The 19,687-nt window shown below is 52.2% G+C and overlaps 1 protein-coding gene and 1 non-coding gene across 2 annotated transcripts; one reads left to right on the top strand and one right to left on the bottom strand.

The window, feature by feature from the left end:
• Window positions 1-157: 157 nt before the first annotated feature.
• On the bottom strand, window positions 158-18,615 carry p130CAS (Serine_rich_CAS and FAT-like_CAS_C domain-containing protein p130CAS). The gene is made up of 9 exons (XM_003744751.1): window positions 18,421-18,615; window positions 3,472-3,583; window positions 3,075-3,211; window positions 2,616-2,850; window positions 2,216-2,448; window positions 1,961-2,087; window positions 1,282-1,854; window positions 881-1,164; window positions 158-712 (listed from the first exon to the last, which is right to left on the bottom strand). The coding sequence occupies exons 1-9, from the start codon at window positions 18,427-18,429 to the stop codon at window positions 158-160; spliced, it is 2,265 nt and encodes a 754-aa protein (XP_003744799.1). The 5' UTR covers window positions 18,430-18,615.
• Window positions 18,616-19,007: 392 nt separating this feature from the next.
• On the top strand, window positions 19,008-19,079 carry TRNAM-CAU (transfer RNA methionine (anticodon CAU)). The gene has a single exon. It is a non-coding gene; the product is annotated as a tRNA-Met (tRNA).
• Window positions 19,080-19,687: the final 608 nt, after the last annotated feature.

Consider the following 19,687-nt stretch of genomic DNA (forward strand, 5'->3'; position numbering starts at 1 on the left):
TGGGTGTGTATCAGTGTGAGGTGTATTGCACTATTTAACCGTACACCGAAAGCCTTGGTTTCCGCTCGCTTCGGCCCCGTGCCGTGCCCGAACGTCCGAAATTCTTAATTCCTTCGCTCATATTTACAGTGAGAATGAGTCAGTCGCTAGAGTCATATTAGTTCACGGCAACCCCGGGACCATCAAGCTGTTTCGCGGTCTGCTGAGTTTGTTGCGTCGGCGCGTTACTTTGCTGCTGCTGTTGGTGCTGGTGTTGTTGTTGCAGATGGGCAGTGTTCACAACGAAGCAGCCCTTGAGCGCGTGGCATAAATGACTCACTGCCATCACGGTATCTACCATTTCCTGGATCGCGACAACCGCAGGGAAATGGAGCGCCGCTCGCTTCGTCGTGTCAACGAGCAGCCTCAGTGAAGTGGAAATTTTTTCGGAGCACCGTCGAAATTTGTCGCTCTCCAGGTAATCCGACAGATGACGGTGGAGGGTGTCTCCGATGCATGCGACTCGATGGGCAGCGATCAGGATGAACTTCGTGTGCTCGACGAATATACGCGGCGGCTGATTCTTCTCGATCGTCGACAAGAAGGCATCGATGGCCTCTCCTAAGTAAGCTATGCTGTCGTTCAGGCGGGGAGAGTAATATTCACGGAGCATATGATCGTTGCGAATGTGCGTCGGTACCTCTGCGACGGTCGACTTATCGGCGATCATCTCCTGCAATCGAGATTCGGAGCCGTTAGGAAGGATTGGAAGGAACCGAGGGGATCCGAAGGAATAATGCTCCACAAAACACGAGTCTGATCATTCGGGCCAGAGAGTTCTCCAAAAAACAAGCACCCTCAAGGAAAATTGAGTGGCTTTGTGAAAACAAATGGGCTGTACCTGTGATCTCTTGAGTAGACTGTCGTAGTTCGCGCCGAGGTCACCCTTGGGTATGTCGTTCTGCATCTGAATGTAGTCATATTCTCCAGCTTCCGAGGGGGCAGAAGTCTTCGGCGAGAGTCTCGAGGGAGGCTGTGGCAGTGGTCTCTGACGGATTTCCTGCGACGGCGTAGTCCGCCGGAATATCAAGGTCGCGTTGCCCTGTATACAGGAGCTGATCTGTTGCACATCGTCTGTGAGGCTCCGGGCACAGGCCACTAACCGATCGAGCTCGTCACGTTCACCTGCCGGAAAGTGAGTTAGTCAGTCGCTGCCCGACAGGAAGGGATCGATTATTATGAATGGATGGATGGTGGGAATCGTACGGATAAGTGAATTATTAGGGATTTCCCGGAGCTTACCTTGTTTCTGCTGAGTCCAACCGACCCTGTCCATTGCGGAACAAGATTCCGCGATGACGTTGAAGGAAATCGACATATTTTGGACGAGACGTTCAAGTTTCGCGGCAATCTTCGGATCCTGGGAATTATTCTTCGCGCTCTGAACCGCGCTCTGGGAGAAGTTGTAGAACGTGGTGACGCTGTTGAGGAGCGTATGCGAAGGCACTCGCATCCCTTCTCGGGACTCCCCGAGACAGGAAAACAGTAGCTGGGTAGCGGCTTGAACCTCTTGTTGGTGAATCACGAGGGCTTCAAGCGCCGAGTGCAATTCTAGATGGAGTTCCCGTACCGGCGTCGAGACCACGGGTTTCGGTAGTGACACGTAGTCGGCGGCCTCAAGGCTGGATTTCGTTCGAGTTATCGTCGGTGTATCCCTTGTGACTTGTGGTGGGACGTCGTATAGGCCAGATGACGCCTTCGTTGTCGCGATTTTCAATAAACCGATCTCTTGGCCAACCGGTCTCTTGTGACCTAGATGAGGGATGTCGTAGGCTTCCTCGGCTTGCTGCTCTAGAGAGGACCTATTCGAGCCACCTGTTCGGACAACTTATCTTGTTATTAAGCTAACAATGCACGCTAGGAAATCGTCCTTGTACTCTACACGGCATCGAGAGAGGAAGAGATTCGATCGTAGGCTCACCTCCGCTCGAGAGGCTCAGGTTTAAGCTCGTTTGGCTGCCCGTCACCCCAGAGCTGGAGCCTTGGGAATGCACCGAGCCGCGAGTATTCAGGGTGGCCACCGGAACGTCGTAGGTAGAAGACTTTTCCTGAAATGCCGCAACGTTTCTTCTCAGTAAGGGGCCAGACTGATCTTGACGTCTAAGAGCGCTAGCGATTCCGAATCCGAGGGGATCGTATTCGGAACGTATTGTGGGCTAAAAAACTTCGAGCTCACCTTCAGGGTACCCAAGTTTATTTGGTTCGGAGGCTTGTCGTAGAGCGAGGCGGCTTTCAGAGGAGCCACTGCACTCCGAGCGGCTGGAGCGTCGTATTCCGACGACTGTGCCTTGCCGGTCGAGGGGAAGTCGTACTGACAATCGGACAGCGTCAACGCCTTGAAATGTGAAGTTACGCCGCGAGGGATATCGTATTGGCCTCCGCTCTTGGGATCGTCGTAATTTTGGCTCTCTGAAAACGTGGCATACATAAATAATTTTCTCCGAGGAACTATCAATTATCATGATTGCAATTTTTTGATTATTCCTCATCTTTATACACATATGTATACGACAAGTGATTGACAGGAGCGGGTCTTGTTGCGAGATACAGGACGTGATTGACGTCAGGACACTCACGGGGACTCGCGAAGGTCTGCAGTTTCGGTGTCTCTCTAATAGGTCCTCCACGAGGCAGCGTCGCCACTGCGGGCACGTCGTATTCGGATTTCGCGCTGACCTGCGGAGTGTCGTAGACGTACACGTCTCCTTGTCGGACCGGGAGCACAACTCGACCGCCAGATGGAGGGCCATTCTGCACGAGCCTTCTATTGGCGTTCGAGCCCCGGTTCGGTAGAGTGCACGCATTCGAGGGCTAGGAGGAACGAGCGTCAGTATTAGTGGGGACACGTTGCTAAAAACGATTTTCTCTTGAGGACCATTCACAAGGCTGACTGGCGGGTCCCTTAAGGAGACGATCGATTGGATCTGTTCGGAAGGAATTTCGCAAAAGATCCTGATTGGCACAAGCCCGACGAGAAAAAATTCAAGCTGGGATATGAAACGAGAGAAATATTCCAGAAACTTTTCGCGGCTCACCTGATGTGTCGGCACGTTTTGCGCAACGACTCCCGTTGCGAAACCCAAGCCGGTTGGATCGTACATATAAGGCATCAGTCTCAGACGGTTGCCAGGCGCAATGCCTTGACGCCCTCGCAGGGCGCACAACCACCAGCCTACGCGAGAGACAGGGGGGAAAACCATAAATATCATCGAAGCAGCAAGCGCTCACGTGGCTTATGGCCATCGCGAAGGGGACATCTCGAAACGAGTCTGGTGAAAGGCCCGACCGCGCCGGCCCGAGAAAACAACACGACCGAAACTGTAGGGCGGTCCCGAAAGAACCGCCAACGTCAAGTCGAAGGATTGCTCGGGACAAGAGAGAATCGAAAGTCGCACTGGCGACTCCGCAGTGAAGGTCGTCGAGAGTACATACCTTGAAGCCCGTTGGGATTCTGTTCGAGGACGGTGAGGACGTCCCCTTTCTTGAACTCCAGCTCTTCCGGGGATTCGGCATGGTTGTCGTATAGGGCCTTGGCCAGGCAATTCTGAAACCGAGGGAAGGAAACACAATTTAACGGGGAGCACGTAGCACGTCGGATCGAGGCTCAGTCAGACTGGAGTCACTTCACTGCCAGCGTCTTGGCAATGTCCACAGACAAAGGTCAAGTTCCAGTCCGGATTGCAGGTCGCAAGGCCAAGCTCGACTTCCCTCGCGAGAGGAATCACCGGTCTTGCTAATCTCGATGCAAAACCTAGCCACCCAATCATCACAGACTCTCCGGCCGCGGGTCGACGGACACAACGTACGTTTTTGATGATTTGAATCATCCCTGCCATCGCGAAGCCACTCGAAGGACCGTAGCGCTTCGAGACAGTCTGAGCCCCGTCGTCACTCGATAGTCTTTGGAAACAGGCTGACCAGCGCGCCAGCCCGTCAGCCAGCCGGCCGGCCGGCTGCTGGGCACGGCCACCACCGCGAGAGAAGCCGCAGCCTGTACTGCGGGTCGTTGTGTTGACACTAGACGCTCAGTGTGCGCTCAGACTTCACCAGCGCCCTTGGGTCATCTAATTATTGCCGTGAGTCCTCCGTGCAGTCACCGGCAGCTAGTTGGCGGCCACCGAGTAGGAACTCACCAGTGCGTTGGCTCGTCAACTCATCTGACTGAGTCCGCGAATTACAAACGCGGCTTTGGCACGCCGAGAGATGTCACGAGATGTTCCGACGTCCGTAAACACGCGGGACAGAAAAGCCCCAACTCCGCCCTAGACTCTCCCGTAAGACAGGAGGAGAGGAGATAGAGAGAAACCTCGAACAGACGACCGCATCGACATCACCTCGGCTACGACCGACCAACCAACCGATCGATCGAGAGAATCATTGCCAAGCCCACGGAATCGTCGAAATGACGCGATGTATCATGTGTCGGAGCTTTTTTCCCCTCTTGGGATTTTTTCCCGGTTCCGTGAGGCTCAAAACGCTCCATGGAATGGGATTCCAGTGAAACTGTAATGATTATCATGAAGATAATCATGAGCGCCTTATAACTTCATTATTAAGTGAATAATGATTGAGCGAGGCAGTGAAAGCCAAGATATCGTGTCGAGATGATTTCTTCTACGTTTTTTTCTGAGGAAAAGATCCCTGGACGAATCCAGACTACCTAGCCGTCGGTGCTCTCTCGACCCGGCGGTGAGTCAGCGAATCGAATCAGAAGACAGGTAGTCCATGAGCCGGGCGGAGAACAACAGTCGGACGGCATTGAGAAACGGGACAATGTCAGTGGGTTAGTAAGAACAGACGAGTTAGATTAGAGAGACGCGGGGTGCTTCTAGACTGACAAAAAGAAATGTCCAGGTGGGTCTTTCGTGACTGGGTCTACAGACACCGTGTAGCTCGGGTGGAAAGTCCGCCAGCCAGCTCGTCCGACAAAGCCTCCGCCCTTCTTTCCAGCGAGATGCGCCCTTCGGCTGCCCTAATGCATTTTATTGCAACGACTCCGACGGCGGTGGCGGGGCACAACATAAAGCAAGCGAGGTCGCATGCCGCTACACGACCGTTGCATGTATTAAACGTGTTGCTCATGTAATGAGTCTGACAGAACGACGTCAGACTCGGCTGGCGGCGGCGGCGGCAGCAAACTAGCGCGCAAGTTAACGACTGGGGTGACTCGTATGTTTAGGAGCCGTCGCCGAGCGCCCATCCACCCAGCCGTATCCAGACGCTGCGCACGAGGCTTTCCACGCCAACGGTCCCTTGCTGTTCAAGAAAGCTGAAAAGTCACTGCAAGCGACGCGTCGTTCGAAGCGAGGTCAGCGGTTGCACGGAATTTCGGTGGCCCGTGCTCGAAACGCGAGCTAGGGCCCTCGCCCCTCTCAATCTCTATCGCTCATCGATGCCCGGATGATTTGCGTTCCGCGATCGCCGCGCCAGCCTGAATCAATCACCATGTCCAAAATCCTTGAACTCGAACCTTTCGATCGGTCCCTGTGGGCAGGATGGGTTCAGAGTTCTCATGGAATGAATCGCATCCTCGGTTTGAGGAGATGAGGGCTTCGCGAAGGGAAAATCAGGTGGACTAGCCATTGGGAATCGGTGGCGAGGCGGAATAACTTCGCTGTCATGAGCAAGCTGTGCTCACAATACGTTGGAGTACAGAGCTGGAGGGAGGCCTTCGGTTATTATTACTTTTGGTTCAATGGCTCGTGTCAAACGCCAAACTTGTGCCGCCGCCCCTGCAGACCGAGTGTTTGTTATCCGAAAGGCGAATCTTGCTTCGAGGGCCCTTGTAACAGTGAATCACACACTTTTACTAAACACTGTCTGCTAAACAGTTTCGGCCACTCTAGCAGTGATCGAGGGCAGGGGCCTCGGGGACCAGCGAGATCTTCGAGTTTTGCTCTTTCTTTCGTGGAGAAAAACATCAAAATGTCAAATGAAGAGGGAGACGACCAGAACCGAGAAAAAGCGAATGGTGATGGACGGACATCAACGGGTAGAGAACACGGACTCCGATAGAGAGCTGCCGGAAGTTCAGTTTCAGCATGGCGAGGTCAATAAAGACGGCATCATCCAAAACTGACGTCTTCTTGTCCGGTCCGAATACGAAATGCATTCTTTTATTCGGAAACTCTCTCAGGCGACTCGATATACGATAATGATAGTAATAATAATCATTCATAGTGCATAATCAAAATAGGGGGATCAATATGAGTAGAACTTCCGTGAAAAGCGCTCAATGTCCAAGTACATATCCCCGGGCGGAAAGGGAGACTTCTCCTCCACCATAATTCTCAACTCTCAAGTGATGTCTCTTCGGAAGAGACGCAGCTCTCGACATTTTCGGGTCAGATTCCTCGTTCAAGCGTTTGTCCCTCTCATTCGCTAGTCGCTCATCGTCCCGAGCTCAATGGTCTTGGATTTCCTGATGATGAACGGCGGGTAGAGGGACCACTAAGCTTTCTTGGCGTTAGACCGGGCGAACGCTCGACTTCATCCAGCTCGATCCGCGATCTCCGTCAGCGCGCGATTCACCCCAAGGGTGATTAATACGTCAGCGCTTAATTTCTGGCAGAGGTTTCGGGTGCGAAGCACTGCTCGCCACCATGTTGAGCAAGGTTATTGATGGCAGCAACGCCACGGCTGTTGATCTCTGTCCTCCGCGCTCTCCCCGTTCATGAACAACCGTCTTCGAATTGGCGGCTCGTTCAAGATCAACGAACCATTTTTCGGAAACCAATATTGTGAGCGCTGACAAGAGACTTCGAGCAATGATCTTACGGAGCGCTCCCCAGCCATCTCCAAGTCTCGTGCTCATTCATACGGTCTTGGTATTTTTCTTTGGCCGAACATCGGCTCGGCTATTACCGAGCCCGGAATGGGGAAATGTCGAGGCGCAAATCGAACGGATCTTGGACCATCTCGGGATTCAACGGGTTAGACGGTTGATCTGCCGAAGATCGAGCCGGGGCAGGACACGATGAGTGTTGGGAAGTCGTCCCGCAGGCCTGAACCAACAAACTACAGCGAAAAGACGGGAAGGAAAAAAGGGTCGCTCTGCTGTCTGTGTACGCAGAGAGCGCAGATGGACTTGACAGAGCAGATGGGTGTGTCGCCAGATTGCTCAAATAGGCTTAGCGGTGATGGGTGATGGTAATTGGTTTTCACAAAAAGAAAACCCTTCATCCAGTTGCGCTTGCTTCGGCGTTCAAGGGAAAGACGCCAAAGGGAGCAGCCGATCCGGCAGTAAGGTCGATTAAGGAATTCTCCTGTCTCGAACATTTCGAGCACGAGCACTTCAGCCCCGGGACATTTCGAGATTTCCCGCGTCGGAAGCCGAGCTTCCGCGACGGTCTCGCCGTCTAGGGAGCCCTCCAGAATCCCCTTCCCGGATTGGGTTTACAATCCCATCCACTTACCCCCTTCGATAAACATTGGGCCGGAGTAAGCCGTCCTAAACGAGAATTCTACTGACGCAATCCGTTTTCGTACAGGGCACCGCTCATCCCTGGCCGGATGGATGAGCGGTGAATAGACTCTAGATAGTAGGAGCGCACGGTGTCTGAGACCGTCACGGCTCCACGACGTCGATCCGGAAACTCAATGAGCTCCGAGCGAAACGTTGGCGCCATTTTCCTTTTCCCTAGCGACTGCCAACGGTTCGCTCGAGCAACGACTCAGAGAGCTCTCATTAACGCCTCAGTTTTGCTAGTCGCGAAACCCATCAGACCGAATTTCATGAATTGAGCTCGACGGCAATTCATGAATAATCACAAGTCCTCCAATAGTGAAGCGCGTCGCGTGTTTTTGGGGAAAAAATCGTGCTTGTCGCTCACGCTCTCCCGACCCGAGTCTGGGGACTCGTATCGATCTGGCGTTCCCAGCGAGTTTTCATAAAACATGAGCGACACATGACCATCGGCACAAATGCACGAAATTCCTCGAAGATAACGTAAATGATCGTAGTGACATCTATAACGGGCTTGATGGGGAAAAGCAGGAAGCGGGTGATGACTGGAACGGGCGGAAATTATTCCGCAGAGACCAAATGAAACTCGCGATAGGAGATAAGGTGTTCGCTTCCCATTCCCCGTATTCGGGAGTCTCTCGTGGCGTTCACGTGCGAATGTTCCCCGTAATACATGTCTCCTGTTCTCCCGCCTTCCGAGTAGCTCCATATGATCGCGACTATCGTTCCCCAGCCTCTGGACGCGGGAGCATCCTGACCACCGTTTGAAGGCGCGTCAGTCAGAGGCAGGGTAATTGCTACGTGTCTCCGTCGTTAGCCGAATCTCCATTTCGATCCGGTAAGTCGCAATCGTGTTCCTCGGGACGGCTCGTTCTAGTGGTCGAATATCTCGGGAGCTCCGAGGGGAATTCGAAAGCAGATCAGGCACCTGCATCCCAAACGCGGAACGACTCCCCGAGGAAGATCGGGAGCCGACCTTCAGAATCGCAATCAGGACAGCACAATTCGACTGAGCGACGTACAAACTATAAGAGTCTTGATCGACCTGCCAGCTCGATCCTTAGCAGGCCGGCTCGTGCGCCCACCCTCCCAGCCGCTCGCTCGCCCGCCAGTATCCGCTTGATATACAATCCTCATATGGCGGCTTCGGCTTTACGACCACCACCATCACTGACTGCGTGAGCATCACAAGCACCTCCATCGCAGCAGTTCTGAAGCTGTGGCCCTTGCGAGCTGGGAGCGGGTGCAACAGGACGCCCAGGCTGAGTCATTGCTGTTAGCAGGATTTCTACTGATGGAGGGAGCCCTCTGCTTGCGTTCCTGCTTAGCTCAGTCGCTCGCTGCTACCCCTGCTCCGAACGAACGCGAGGGCAATGAATAACTCTTGTTTTTGCCCGAGAATACTGTCTAGAGAATGGAGAGAATTCCAACAACAGCAGGATCGAAGCTGATATATATATCGCACAGAATGCTCCCGACATTTGTTTAGATTATTATTATGGAACTCGAGGTTCGCTCGGATTGTTTTCTACGGTCTTCTCTCGTAGTAAAAACACCCACGCGCTCACCATCTGGCACACGAGAATTCCAGCCATTCCAAGGTCCCTTAACAAAATCCAGAGCGACCAGTAATAAAAAATAAAAACCTTGGAATCTCTCTCGACCTGCCGTCAGCTCCACCCGTAAGTGACTCTCCAGGCCTGAGGCGTAGAGGGCTATCCAGGAGATTCGGACTGTAGATCGGTGAAAACAGAAAAACTCAGCATTGTCGGTCGGATAGCCCGATGTTACAATGCGTTGCTCCGAGTCGGACTCACGCATTTCTCGAGAGCTTGACACCTCGTTCTGACTGAGAGCTGGAACGAGTTGCTCCGTTTTCAGGAATCTTGTTTTCAATCTACGAACAAAACCCATGTCGTCATCTTCTCGATGAGTTTCCGTTCAGCCCGAAGCGGTCCGAAGCGTGCAGTGGCGGATCGTGGATGACATATACGGTCTAGTCTTCGTCCAGTCCGCCGATGAGCCTGCCCGGAAATCCGACGGCGCGCAGTCTGGTGTTTTCCATGTCTGACTGTTTAATGATTTACTCCGTAACGTCGGCCGTCCAGCGTTCTTGGAGCACCGCGATGACGGGCGACCGCCGCTTCGGCCGAGAATGGCTCACCGACTAGACCCGCTTCATTTGATCGTTTTTATGAGTTACCCTCCGGGAGTTTTTCTCCATTCTTTTTTTCTCCTAACATCTCCGTACACGGCTCCGGAGAAGAGCCTCCTCGATCCAATATGTGACATTGAGACGCTTCTCTGGTCCAATCTTAGACTCGGTTGTCCCACGAAGCTGCAAGTCATTCAAGAATATGTGTTGCTGGGGCGTGAGCGCAGAATAGTATTAAAGAAATTCAACGCGTCGACAGTTTCTTTTGTCCCCTGAGAGAAACGAGATGCGGCAACTTCCAGGCGCCGGCGCCGTGTGCGCTGGGCATCAAAGGCGCCGACTAAGACGACACATTATACACGACGCAGCAACAGCTTGAAAACACTAAACAGTGTATGGAGCCATGGAGTTGACGCGGCGAAAATCATTAGCACCATAGGTGGTCGTAACAAGAGTATGTTAGACGACTAAAGTGGATATTTCCTTTTTCGGGCCTCGTGCCCAGTCTTCGCGGAAAGCGGCATCAGAAAATAGTCCAAACTGAGCCAGTCCTTCAACGCCCCAGCATTGCTTCGGCTATAACTACTATGCATAGGAATCATGATTGGCATATTCATCAGTGAGTATCGCGCAAGCCAGTGGGTCGCATGATCGCTCGCACCGACCACAGCTTATCCCACGCAGCTGACAATAAAAAGACGCAGTATGGGGAGGACCATCGAGAAGTTGCGCCCTGATGTTAATTGACGGACTGTCACACATGTTTCAATCTACGAATGTCTTCTGCAATGAATCTCGGCGGTAGCGCCGCGTGGCGCAACGCCCCGAATTAGGGGGATTATAGCCGACTAATTGACACAGAATCGATACAATGAGACCGGAAGAAGATTGTTCTCATATCGCCTTATCCGTCACCGCGCTTCTAACCACTCCGGGGAATCCATCCACCAGAACCGCCGACTCGACGGAACCGATGACGATAAACGCAATCGGGAGCAGCACCGAAGGCGAGCGGGGAATTGGAAAAAGAAAAAAAACCTTCAAGGATCTCTCTTGCTTCCGTCGGCCGAAATTCCCACGAATCGACCCAACGAAAAGCGACTGCGGGCGCTCGATAACTTAGCACCTGGCAGAATTACCATAGACATTGGAAACGGATAGATACATCAGTTTCTGTCGTTGAACCGTCGCGAGCGCCGAACGGAACAGAAAAGTGCCCTAACGCGGTCTGTCGCGATCACTGACGTAGGTGCCTAGTTTCGTTTTTCGCACTTGACTCGCCCTGATCGCTCGATGACCTTATGCTATAGTAGCTAGATCGAATATCCCATCGCCCGTGATTCTGCACAATCAGAAAATCGGTTTCCACCGGCCTAGTCGGGTTGGAATCACAGTCGGGAGAGAGTTTCCAACGACGGGATCGGTGCCGCTTGGGGCCGGCGGAAACCCGGTGAGTGATCAAGGGACGGCGACGAAACAGTGTCGGGGAATCGCGTGGGTATCCAGTGGACACTTCTATGACGCTCTAGGTTACCACAGGGATCTACGTCAGCTCTAGATGTGACGTACAAAGGCGGGAATTTTCGTAGCTGAACGAGGACCAAGCTGACAACGGATTACCCAGCCGACCGCGACGAACTTGATCACAGAATGATGGACGTCATTTTTCCGCTTGATGGTTTGGAATCTTACCTGGAATGGATTATACCACTTAGATTCTCGCTAACTGATATTCAGGATGTTAGGTTACTCGCGCTGCTCGGAGAGACAGCCCCCGGAACAGCATCCGTGGACCGAACAAAGGCCTATCAAAACGTCTCTTCACGTCTCTGGGGACGTTTACGACTGATACGGGATACAGGAAAGAAAACTATTTTCTCGGAATGTTTTTGTATTCGCCTGCTCAAGACTCGTCGAAGCATTCGACAATCACTCTCTCTCCACCGCGACTTTCTATCGCTTCTCCTTTTCTTGGCCAAGCTTGTTTATCGTTCCACTAAGAGACGGACGGCAGATTTGACAAATCAGGAATAGACGCCAATCTGGAGCTGCTCGACGACAGAAACTTATCTCTGTCGATATTTTTTTTCGACCCGGGATCAGGTAGGTGCATTATCTGCTCAAAATCGACTGCCCCGGACGAAGTTCGTGGAGTGATGGAATTCACGCTTTTCGGAAACTTCTATGGACCAGCATTGGGTAAGCGTAAGGCTCGGGAAGGCGATTGCCCGCCGGAAAACTCACCACTCCTGCTGGATCATTCGATCTTTACTTGGCTCGGGGGGTAAGGCGGTTTCGCCATTCGATTTCTCGGGTTTATTGCGTCGGTTCTCAGCGATTGAGACCAGGATTCGCAGAAGTACGGCTGAGAATCGGTTGGAAAGCAAAACAAACGACCAAACTCCCACCCGTGCTTCTGGTCTCTCCGACGCCGATCGTGGGAGTGAGTTACAGAATAGTCGACTGAGAGGAAGGCCGAGAAAGTCTACGGGTTCTCCGGGCGTGATTCGCCTTCTTCTCGAGAAATTCTATCTACATTCCGAAATGAGAACTGTCTGGTTGGTCTTTCCCTTCCCCAGGACACGCAACGACATTCCCTGTTTTTGAGCGGATGCTAATCTCCTGTTTCCAGCCTCGTCAAGATAAAAACAACGCCAGACTATCAGAACAGACGAGCAAACGAAACTCCAGAAGAATTGAACACAAACAATTTTAGACAAGAAAACTCGCCATGATCGAAAAAGAGGGCGAGTCGTAATGCTCGGGAAAACAGAGCGAAGTGACGATTCCGTCAACCGCCTTTGCAACATGGTCGTGGGAGGTCGCGGAATCCAGAAACTCGGTACAGATTCGCAACTTCCCTCGCGATTTTCGGGAATTCGGGACTCACGGTGTTCCCCGAGCGACACACCCTTCGCGAAACGTATCCTCGTCTGCTCCTCGTCAGAAAGCTTCAGTCTTCGGATCATGCTCTCAAGACTCCCCGGACCTCACCCTCTGCGGAGGCAAACGCGATCGGGGAACGGGGATCGGGATAACATTTCCCGCTCTTCAGCTCATCTCTGGATTCAAGCAAAGCATGGACGGTAAAACTTCCCCACATTGACTCGGGGAGAATCGCCTCCTGAATCGAGATCCGAGATGCAGGTCAAGTGCAGAGGATGACCACGGCGGATAGACTGCGGCCTTGCGTGAGAATGGTGTCTCACGACCCGTGGCTGCTAGCAAGTTGGGACTCGAGAGAAGGAGCCCGGCTCGCGGGGGATTGGAATGCCTCGAAACGAAGAGAAAGGAGAGCGGTTCATGGACTGAGTAGTGGGAGCAGAAGGAGAAGACGTCGTCGAGAACAACGCTTTATGCCTCGACAGCGATGACCCATATCTTGGAGGTTCGGGAGCCCAGGATCCCGACCTTTCGACGGAAGCATCGGGATGCTCCATGGCCTTGAATGCTCCGCAGGGAATATCTTCTTCCACTGCATGAGTCGAGCATCATCTCCCTCGCTTTCGCGTCAGGCCCCTGGCCGGTCGTCAATCGCAAGTCTCTAGACGGGCGACCGATCCGACAATGGAAGGGCGTTCAGCAATTTGTCGTCGAATATATATCCCCAATACTTCGTGCCGCGAGGATCGCGCTGGAACAAGCCGACGTCCGATTTCATCGATTCCCCCGTGTCACGCGAATCTTCATCGGTCACTCCTTTTCGACGCTCATTCCAGCACAATGCACGTCATTCTGCTCAGTGGTACTGCCGAAGGCGCCCGGAATGAACAGAGCACGCGCACAATGACTCACGCACACTCGAGAACAAGGCAGACAGTTTAGCAGCGAGCGGTTTTGGAGAGAGAAAAAATTCAGCTGACAGGTCCGAGAAAGCTTTCGGGGTCTAGGTTGAATGTGCGCAACGAATGTGGGATCAGTGAGCGCATCTGGACGCTATGACCCGGCTTCATGAGTTTTGCGGAGCTCTACATCTCGACTAATTCGTGTCTCAGGCCATCCGTTGTTTATTATTCACAGACGCATACACATACGATCCCACATGCATGGTCTCGAAAAGGCACAGACGCCTAGTCCACGGAACGACTCTGAGTGAGCGTCCGCGTTCCCAAAGTGATGTTTGGATTGGGAGGAACATGCACTCTAGCCGTAGACTTTCTCTATCTCTCTATGCCCCCCTAACATTTCTATCAGCAATCTAGAGGCGCCCCAGGACTGAGACTTGGATATCGATGCGATTCCGTCAGAATCCCGGAATTCGAAACCCTCGATTCGTCTTTTCAACGTATGTTTTCGCGCGAGTATCCTCCGTGAGTGAACTGTATCAGCTCCGCAACATTCCAGGTGAGTTCCGGACTCACCGATTTCGCGGTACCATTCCGAAGACCGCAGACGATCCCATCTCGAGTCGGACTTCTGATTTTAGATGCTCGCATGTCAAACGGCCGGATTTGCCCATAACATGAGTGAGCTGCCTAGCCAAGTTTCTACTCGAGTTCACGTTTTCTCCACAACTCGGTGCTTGAATGCTCATTAATCGCCCCTTTGCGCCCAGCGCGTTTAGAAGAAACATCTCAACCACTGAAGTGTTTGCTTCTGGGTCATGAAAGCCTCGGCCCTTCGAAAGGAAGCATGACGATGAAGGAGAAGAAGAAAACACAAGAGTCTGGGTGTATTCGGCGCCTTCAGATCTGTTTTGTGTCAATTGGGAACGACGTCACGCCCACGTGGCGTCTGAAAAGTGCACAAAACCCAAGTTTGGAGTGATTGCCGTTTCATGAAAGCTATCCGAGACAATCCGCGCCGACTCTTATGCCATGAATGATAACCTGGCGGTGTCGACGACGACGTGTACGATAGCTGAGACGACTTAGGAAATTTTCTTTAATAGAGCATTGAGCGGCGCGTTCCTGAAAGACGCTCAGTTGTGCCGAATGCGAAGAAAGGAACAGCGAGGATTCGTGAGAGTTTGAAGCCGAAGGTGCGAAAGGGAGTCTATTGCATAGCTACCTCATCTCATGTTTACAAGACCGTCTCCCATCAAGGAAACAACCTCTCTCCTTATGAGTTGTTCGGGCTTACGATATGTCAACGAGAGGATGATGTAACTCAATAATTACCGGAACCGAAATTCGCGAGCCGCTCCTTGGGTGAGTCGCGTGAATTCCACGGAAAAGTACGGGAGCATTGCTCACACATTATGTAGCGTGAGGAGAAGGTCGACGTAAGCCGTCCCTCCTATCGTGTTCTCGAGTCTAAATTTAGCCTCGATGAGCGCTCTTTAGGTTCCAAGGATTACCGGGATAGACATTCAATAATCGGAATCGAAAGTGGCTCCATTCTTCGGTTTCTTTTTCTGTCCGCGGCGCAAAACGACGGCTGCTGAGGTGACGGATAGGAAAGTAAATTTTCACGCCGCGAATTGGTCTGGTTCCGACCGCAAGAGCGCTATCGAAGCGACCCACGATAACGGAGTTCAAGTACTCTCTCGGAACTTTTCTGCGCTGATAACGAACAATTGGCGATAGGCGCCTCTCGAGGCGGACCTAGCGAGATGCGTCGAACGAAATCGACGAAATTCGTCCTCTGCTGAGCGGGAGCGGAATAATAATCCTACTCGTTTCATTCGACGACCGATGCCGGACATCCCCGTGGCGGGTGTCGAGTCGCGTCCGTTTGAATTTTAAGACGTTTCCCTCCTGCCGGAGCTTTATTGAAATTTCCGGTCCCGAGAATTCTCGATCACGGACGGCCACGCGGGAGGAGCTCTCTTAGACAGTCGCTCATGAACTTAACAAACTACCGTGCCTCGTGGTCTTTCGGAAAGTCCCTCTGTTGAAGACAGAGCGGGGAAAGGCCCTACGCAAGGAATGGGATAAATGCAGAAGGAATATTTCTCCATGATCTGTGATTCGTTAAAGGTGTCGCGAGCCGGGTATAATTTGATGCCACTCAGGGCGAATGGCTCCAGTGGAGGCATCCGGAGAGTGATTCGAAGAGCGGTGACATTCAAAGGTAACATGTGCGCGAGTTCCCAACCTCGGAATAGCGCAGACTCGAAGCCCGCGGCCTGAGAATTCTGAATATCCAGGAAGTTGCCGACGGGAACGAACGACTCGACGAATATAGATCATTCAAAGCGGAGCTCCTGGATAATTGTCCATGCCTCGTTCTTCTTGTTTGTGCCCGAGCTCCATGATCGTCGTTGAAGAGAACTGAATAAGCTTTCCGTCTCCTTCGCTTTCTAGTTCGACATTTCTTCTCGATTGCCCCTTCTCCGGGCGCCCCCTCGTCCCTCGCTGTTTGTCCCTCAATTTGATAGCTTCTCCATCACAGGCAAACACAGAGAAGACTCATCGAATCTTTCGGCGAAATCTGGACTCTTCGTCATCCAAACGTTCTCGAAGAGCAATCCCATACCAAACAGATCTTGGTACACACTCGAAACCCGCGTCTCATGAGAGGAGTGTTGTCGTGAATGCCGCAATCGTGATGATCGTTTTCGTCGTCTCGATCGCCTAGGAACAGTTCGATCGGCATCTCAGGTGACCTAAAGCGACCACGAAAGCAATTCGCCTTAAGTGTGTGACGCTCCCGTGAGTCATGCTTCGACCACGCGATTACCCCTTTTTCTGTCATGTCATGTGCAAGAGAGTCATTAGGGTCATGGGAGGCAAACGATGTATTTAGCGCGACCATTGAGACAAAATTGAATCGGCTATTCGAAATCATCAAGCCACTCCGGCCGTTCCGGCAAAGCCTCGAGGCAGACGTCTGTACTATCCCGATTTCCTTTCTAGCCCAGGATTCCTCCAACTGGCGCCTACGATCTCTGAGCGCACCCACAATGTCGCTCGCCGATGAACGCGGAACAAAATCAGGGTAACAAAAAGGAAGAAAAGATAATCGATAAAAGAGAGAGCGATCGCGGCAATTCGATTCATCATCGTCGTCCGAGACGTCCCATCGGTTCGAAATTGTCGTCCGCGGGTCTTCCAAGCCTCTATGAGCTCCAGCATGATCTTCTCAAGCTAGGACAAAGCAAACACTTCTTGGTTCGATCGAACAGTAAATTCCGCACTAGTATACCTCCTGGGTTATTAGACGTTCCAATCGGGGACAGGTCAAGGAGTCCCCATTCCGAGGAGCAAGCGTCGGAAGGTGTCTCATGTCTTCGGGAGAAAATGCCAGCGAAAACCAAATCCCACAGACCGGAGCCCAATATTGTACATCGGTTCACGAAAATCGAAGCCGGCCTACGATCATCCACATCTCTATTCTGAACAGGGGTCGAATCCGGATCTTCAAAGGCGGCCGCAAATCTCCGAAACATGCACGGGGCTCTGCCGCTCAATCACCACGACTGATCCTCGCCGTGGAAGGGTTTTTGTTTGTGAAAAAGAGCACTAATGTTATACACACGCTCGCGAGCGCGATCCCGTTGGCTCCATCCGTGCAGGAAACCCACTTAGGAAGGTCCCCAGACCGTTTTGGCGGATTTGTAGAGGTTTTAGTCAGACATGAAGAGGGAACCGAGGGCTATGTCGACTCATGAGAGATTCACGTCAGTCGTAGCAGCTGCTCGTAAACCGTCAGACTACGCGATTAAGTTCTTTTCTGTTAGGTAGAGGCCCGGTTCCTCTCACCGGTACACACAGGTGTACGTCACGGTCGACCGTCGTTTGGACTCGATAGAGCAGAGACAGCGTGGAGAAGAGCAAAATCTAGTGCGACTCGAATCGAGCAGGGGCCACTCTCGGTTCAATAGTTTATGATCTTCCAGTACTCTTCCATTTGAGAGTTTTCGCCTTCATCGCAAGGATCAACCAGTAGCGACCGGGAATCGTCTCCAGCCTCGTTCCCGAGAGTGTTGAAGAGGAAAGCCATCCAGTCTGAATAGCTACCCAGTAGCCGAGGAGCGAGAGTAGAAGAGATCGACGCTCTGGAGGAGAAGCGTTCCGCGCGATTCTGAGCGCAGACAGAGGCCTAGATGGGAGCTCAGTTTTTCGTAATGGGTCAAATGCAAGGTTGGTCGGCTTCGAGCCTCCGCCAGCACCATTATTCGACCAGCTAACTGAGTGGGGAGAGAATTCTCCCTCTCTTGATGCGCATATTCAATCAAATGAGGGATCCCAATGCTGAAGCGCCGCAGCGTACCCGTCGGTATCCGACGACAGCTTTTGTTCGTCGGAACCCGGGTTCAAGTCGCTTATCGTTTGATCTTGTGTCAGTCGATATATGGGACGCGACCCTAAATAAATTTCGCACCATCCCATAAGAGTCTCTCTGCGTGGTGTATCGGAGAGTCGGAGCGGTATGTGTGTGGGCTCCGGAGAATTTCCGGGAAATTATTTGAAGGAACGTACAAGCTCATACGTTGCTTCGGGATACCCACAAGGGATTCCGGGAAAGTCAGACGGGGAACTGTTCCTGGGAGGAAGGTGCGAGAAATCGAAAAGTTCGCCATCAGTTCCCTGCCTCAGACAACGTTTCCCAGCTCATGCAGCGTTTCCCAGTTTTCCCAGAACTCATCGACTATCCAGCGTTCCATTCGCAGACATCGTATGAAACGTCCATACATAGTCGTCTGAGTTGGCAAACGTATGCTCGCCTGAGTAGGTGCGGAGAACGCTTGACCGTTCCAGATTTTCCTCCGATGGGAACGATTTGTTCAGCCCTGGGGGGGAGACTCTCAGCCTCTCCCTGGGTCCAGAAACCCGAGTACCTCGCGATACCGGAGTTCCTCCGCGAGAGCTTTTACCTTTTTCATGGTCGTAATCCTTTCAGTTATCCATGAGATACAATTCAATGCGACTTGAGAAGCACCGTTGGAGAACAATGATGGAAAGAACCCACGGGAGCGAGCACTACGGCAAGAACTACAACTAGAAAAACACCGATCACAGTGACAGCGCTTTACGCGACCTGTCTAGCTGGCGGAGCAACCACTACTCTCGACTGACTGTGTGTTTGGAGTGGTGACTTGCCGCTCATGGCCAGCGCGAGCGCCATCTACGGCCAAAGACACAAACCCAAAGTCCAACAGCTGGATCTGCACGACGCGGGGTGAATGGACTGCGGAGCCGACTTTGAACAAAAGTTCCAGCTGGACAACTTGCAAATGCTTGGATGATCGGACAAGCGACATGGAAGCAGCGGCATTCTGAAAAGCGACTAGAGAGCGCCTCGGCCGAGTCATGTCAGCGATGTTTCCACTTGAAATGAATTTTGATGCATTGGATGAGGCGTTGAAATGAGCTGCGGGACTCGGACTCGGTGAACTTGAATCGTGTCTGGGTGGCGGTTCGACATCCGAGCGCTCCAGACAGCTCGGGCAGGGGTGTCCATAGCAGAGTGGCGCAGTGGAAGCGTGCTGGGCCCATAACCCAGAGGTCCGTGGATCGAAACCACGTTCTGCTAACTGTATTTTTGCCGCATTCTTGAAGGTTTCGCCGAAGGAATTCCGATTTCTCGCGAAAAGCCGGGGGAATTTCCCGGAGAATTATCCGATACAAAGCAAAAATTCGCGGTTTTCCTCATAATCTGTCCTGCGCCAATATTCCCGGACGACAAGTCCGCGAGAGATTATTATCGATTGAGCCTCACAGAAAAATTACGGACAAAATAATCAATCAGATTCAAAAACAGTTCCTTTTTCTCTTTCCATTGTCTGAGCTAAGGATAGATAGTAAACACTTCCTCGCTGCGGATCAACAATCATGAATGATGTTCATGTGTCACCCACAGGATATGCGTCCGTTCCGATCACGATCGATGGATCGTAATCAGCGTGGAGTAGAGGAGGCAATAATAATTGATCTATTTCAATACTGTCAAGATTCACGACGATCCGGAGAGAAATATGGTGGAAAAAGGCAGGCGAGCTCCGTGTGAGAAGAAAAAATACAACAAGTTTCAACCGAGGAAGCGTTCACTCGTCAAGATGTGTGAGTCTGGCGTCGTGTTGTTGCGGCTCATTGACGAGCCCACGAAGAGGAAAGTGGGACGACGAAGAGAAAGAAAATGTG

Source organism: Galendromus occidentalis, unplaced genomic scaffold, assembly GCF_000255335.2.
Source record: "Galendromus occidentalis unplaced genomic scaffold, Mocc_1.1 scf7180000077474, whole genome shotgun sequence".
NCBI lineage: Eukaryota > Metazoa > Arthropoda > Arachnida > Mesostigmata > Phytoseiidae > Galendromus > Galendromus occidentalis.

Coding starts and splice junctions, on each gene's coding strand:
- p130CAS (XM_003744751.1), bottom strand. Junction 3,212..3,471: donor GAATCCCAACGGGCTTCAAG/GTATGTACTCTC, acceptor TCTCTCGCGTAG/GCTGGTGGTTGTGCGCCCTG. Junction 2,851..3,074: donor AAAACGTGCCGACACATCAG/GTGAGCCGCGAA, acceptor CGTTCCTCCTAG/CCCTCGAATGCGTGCACTCT.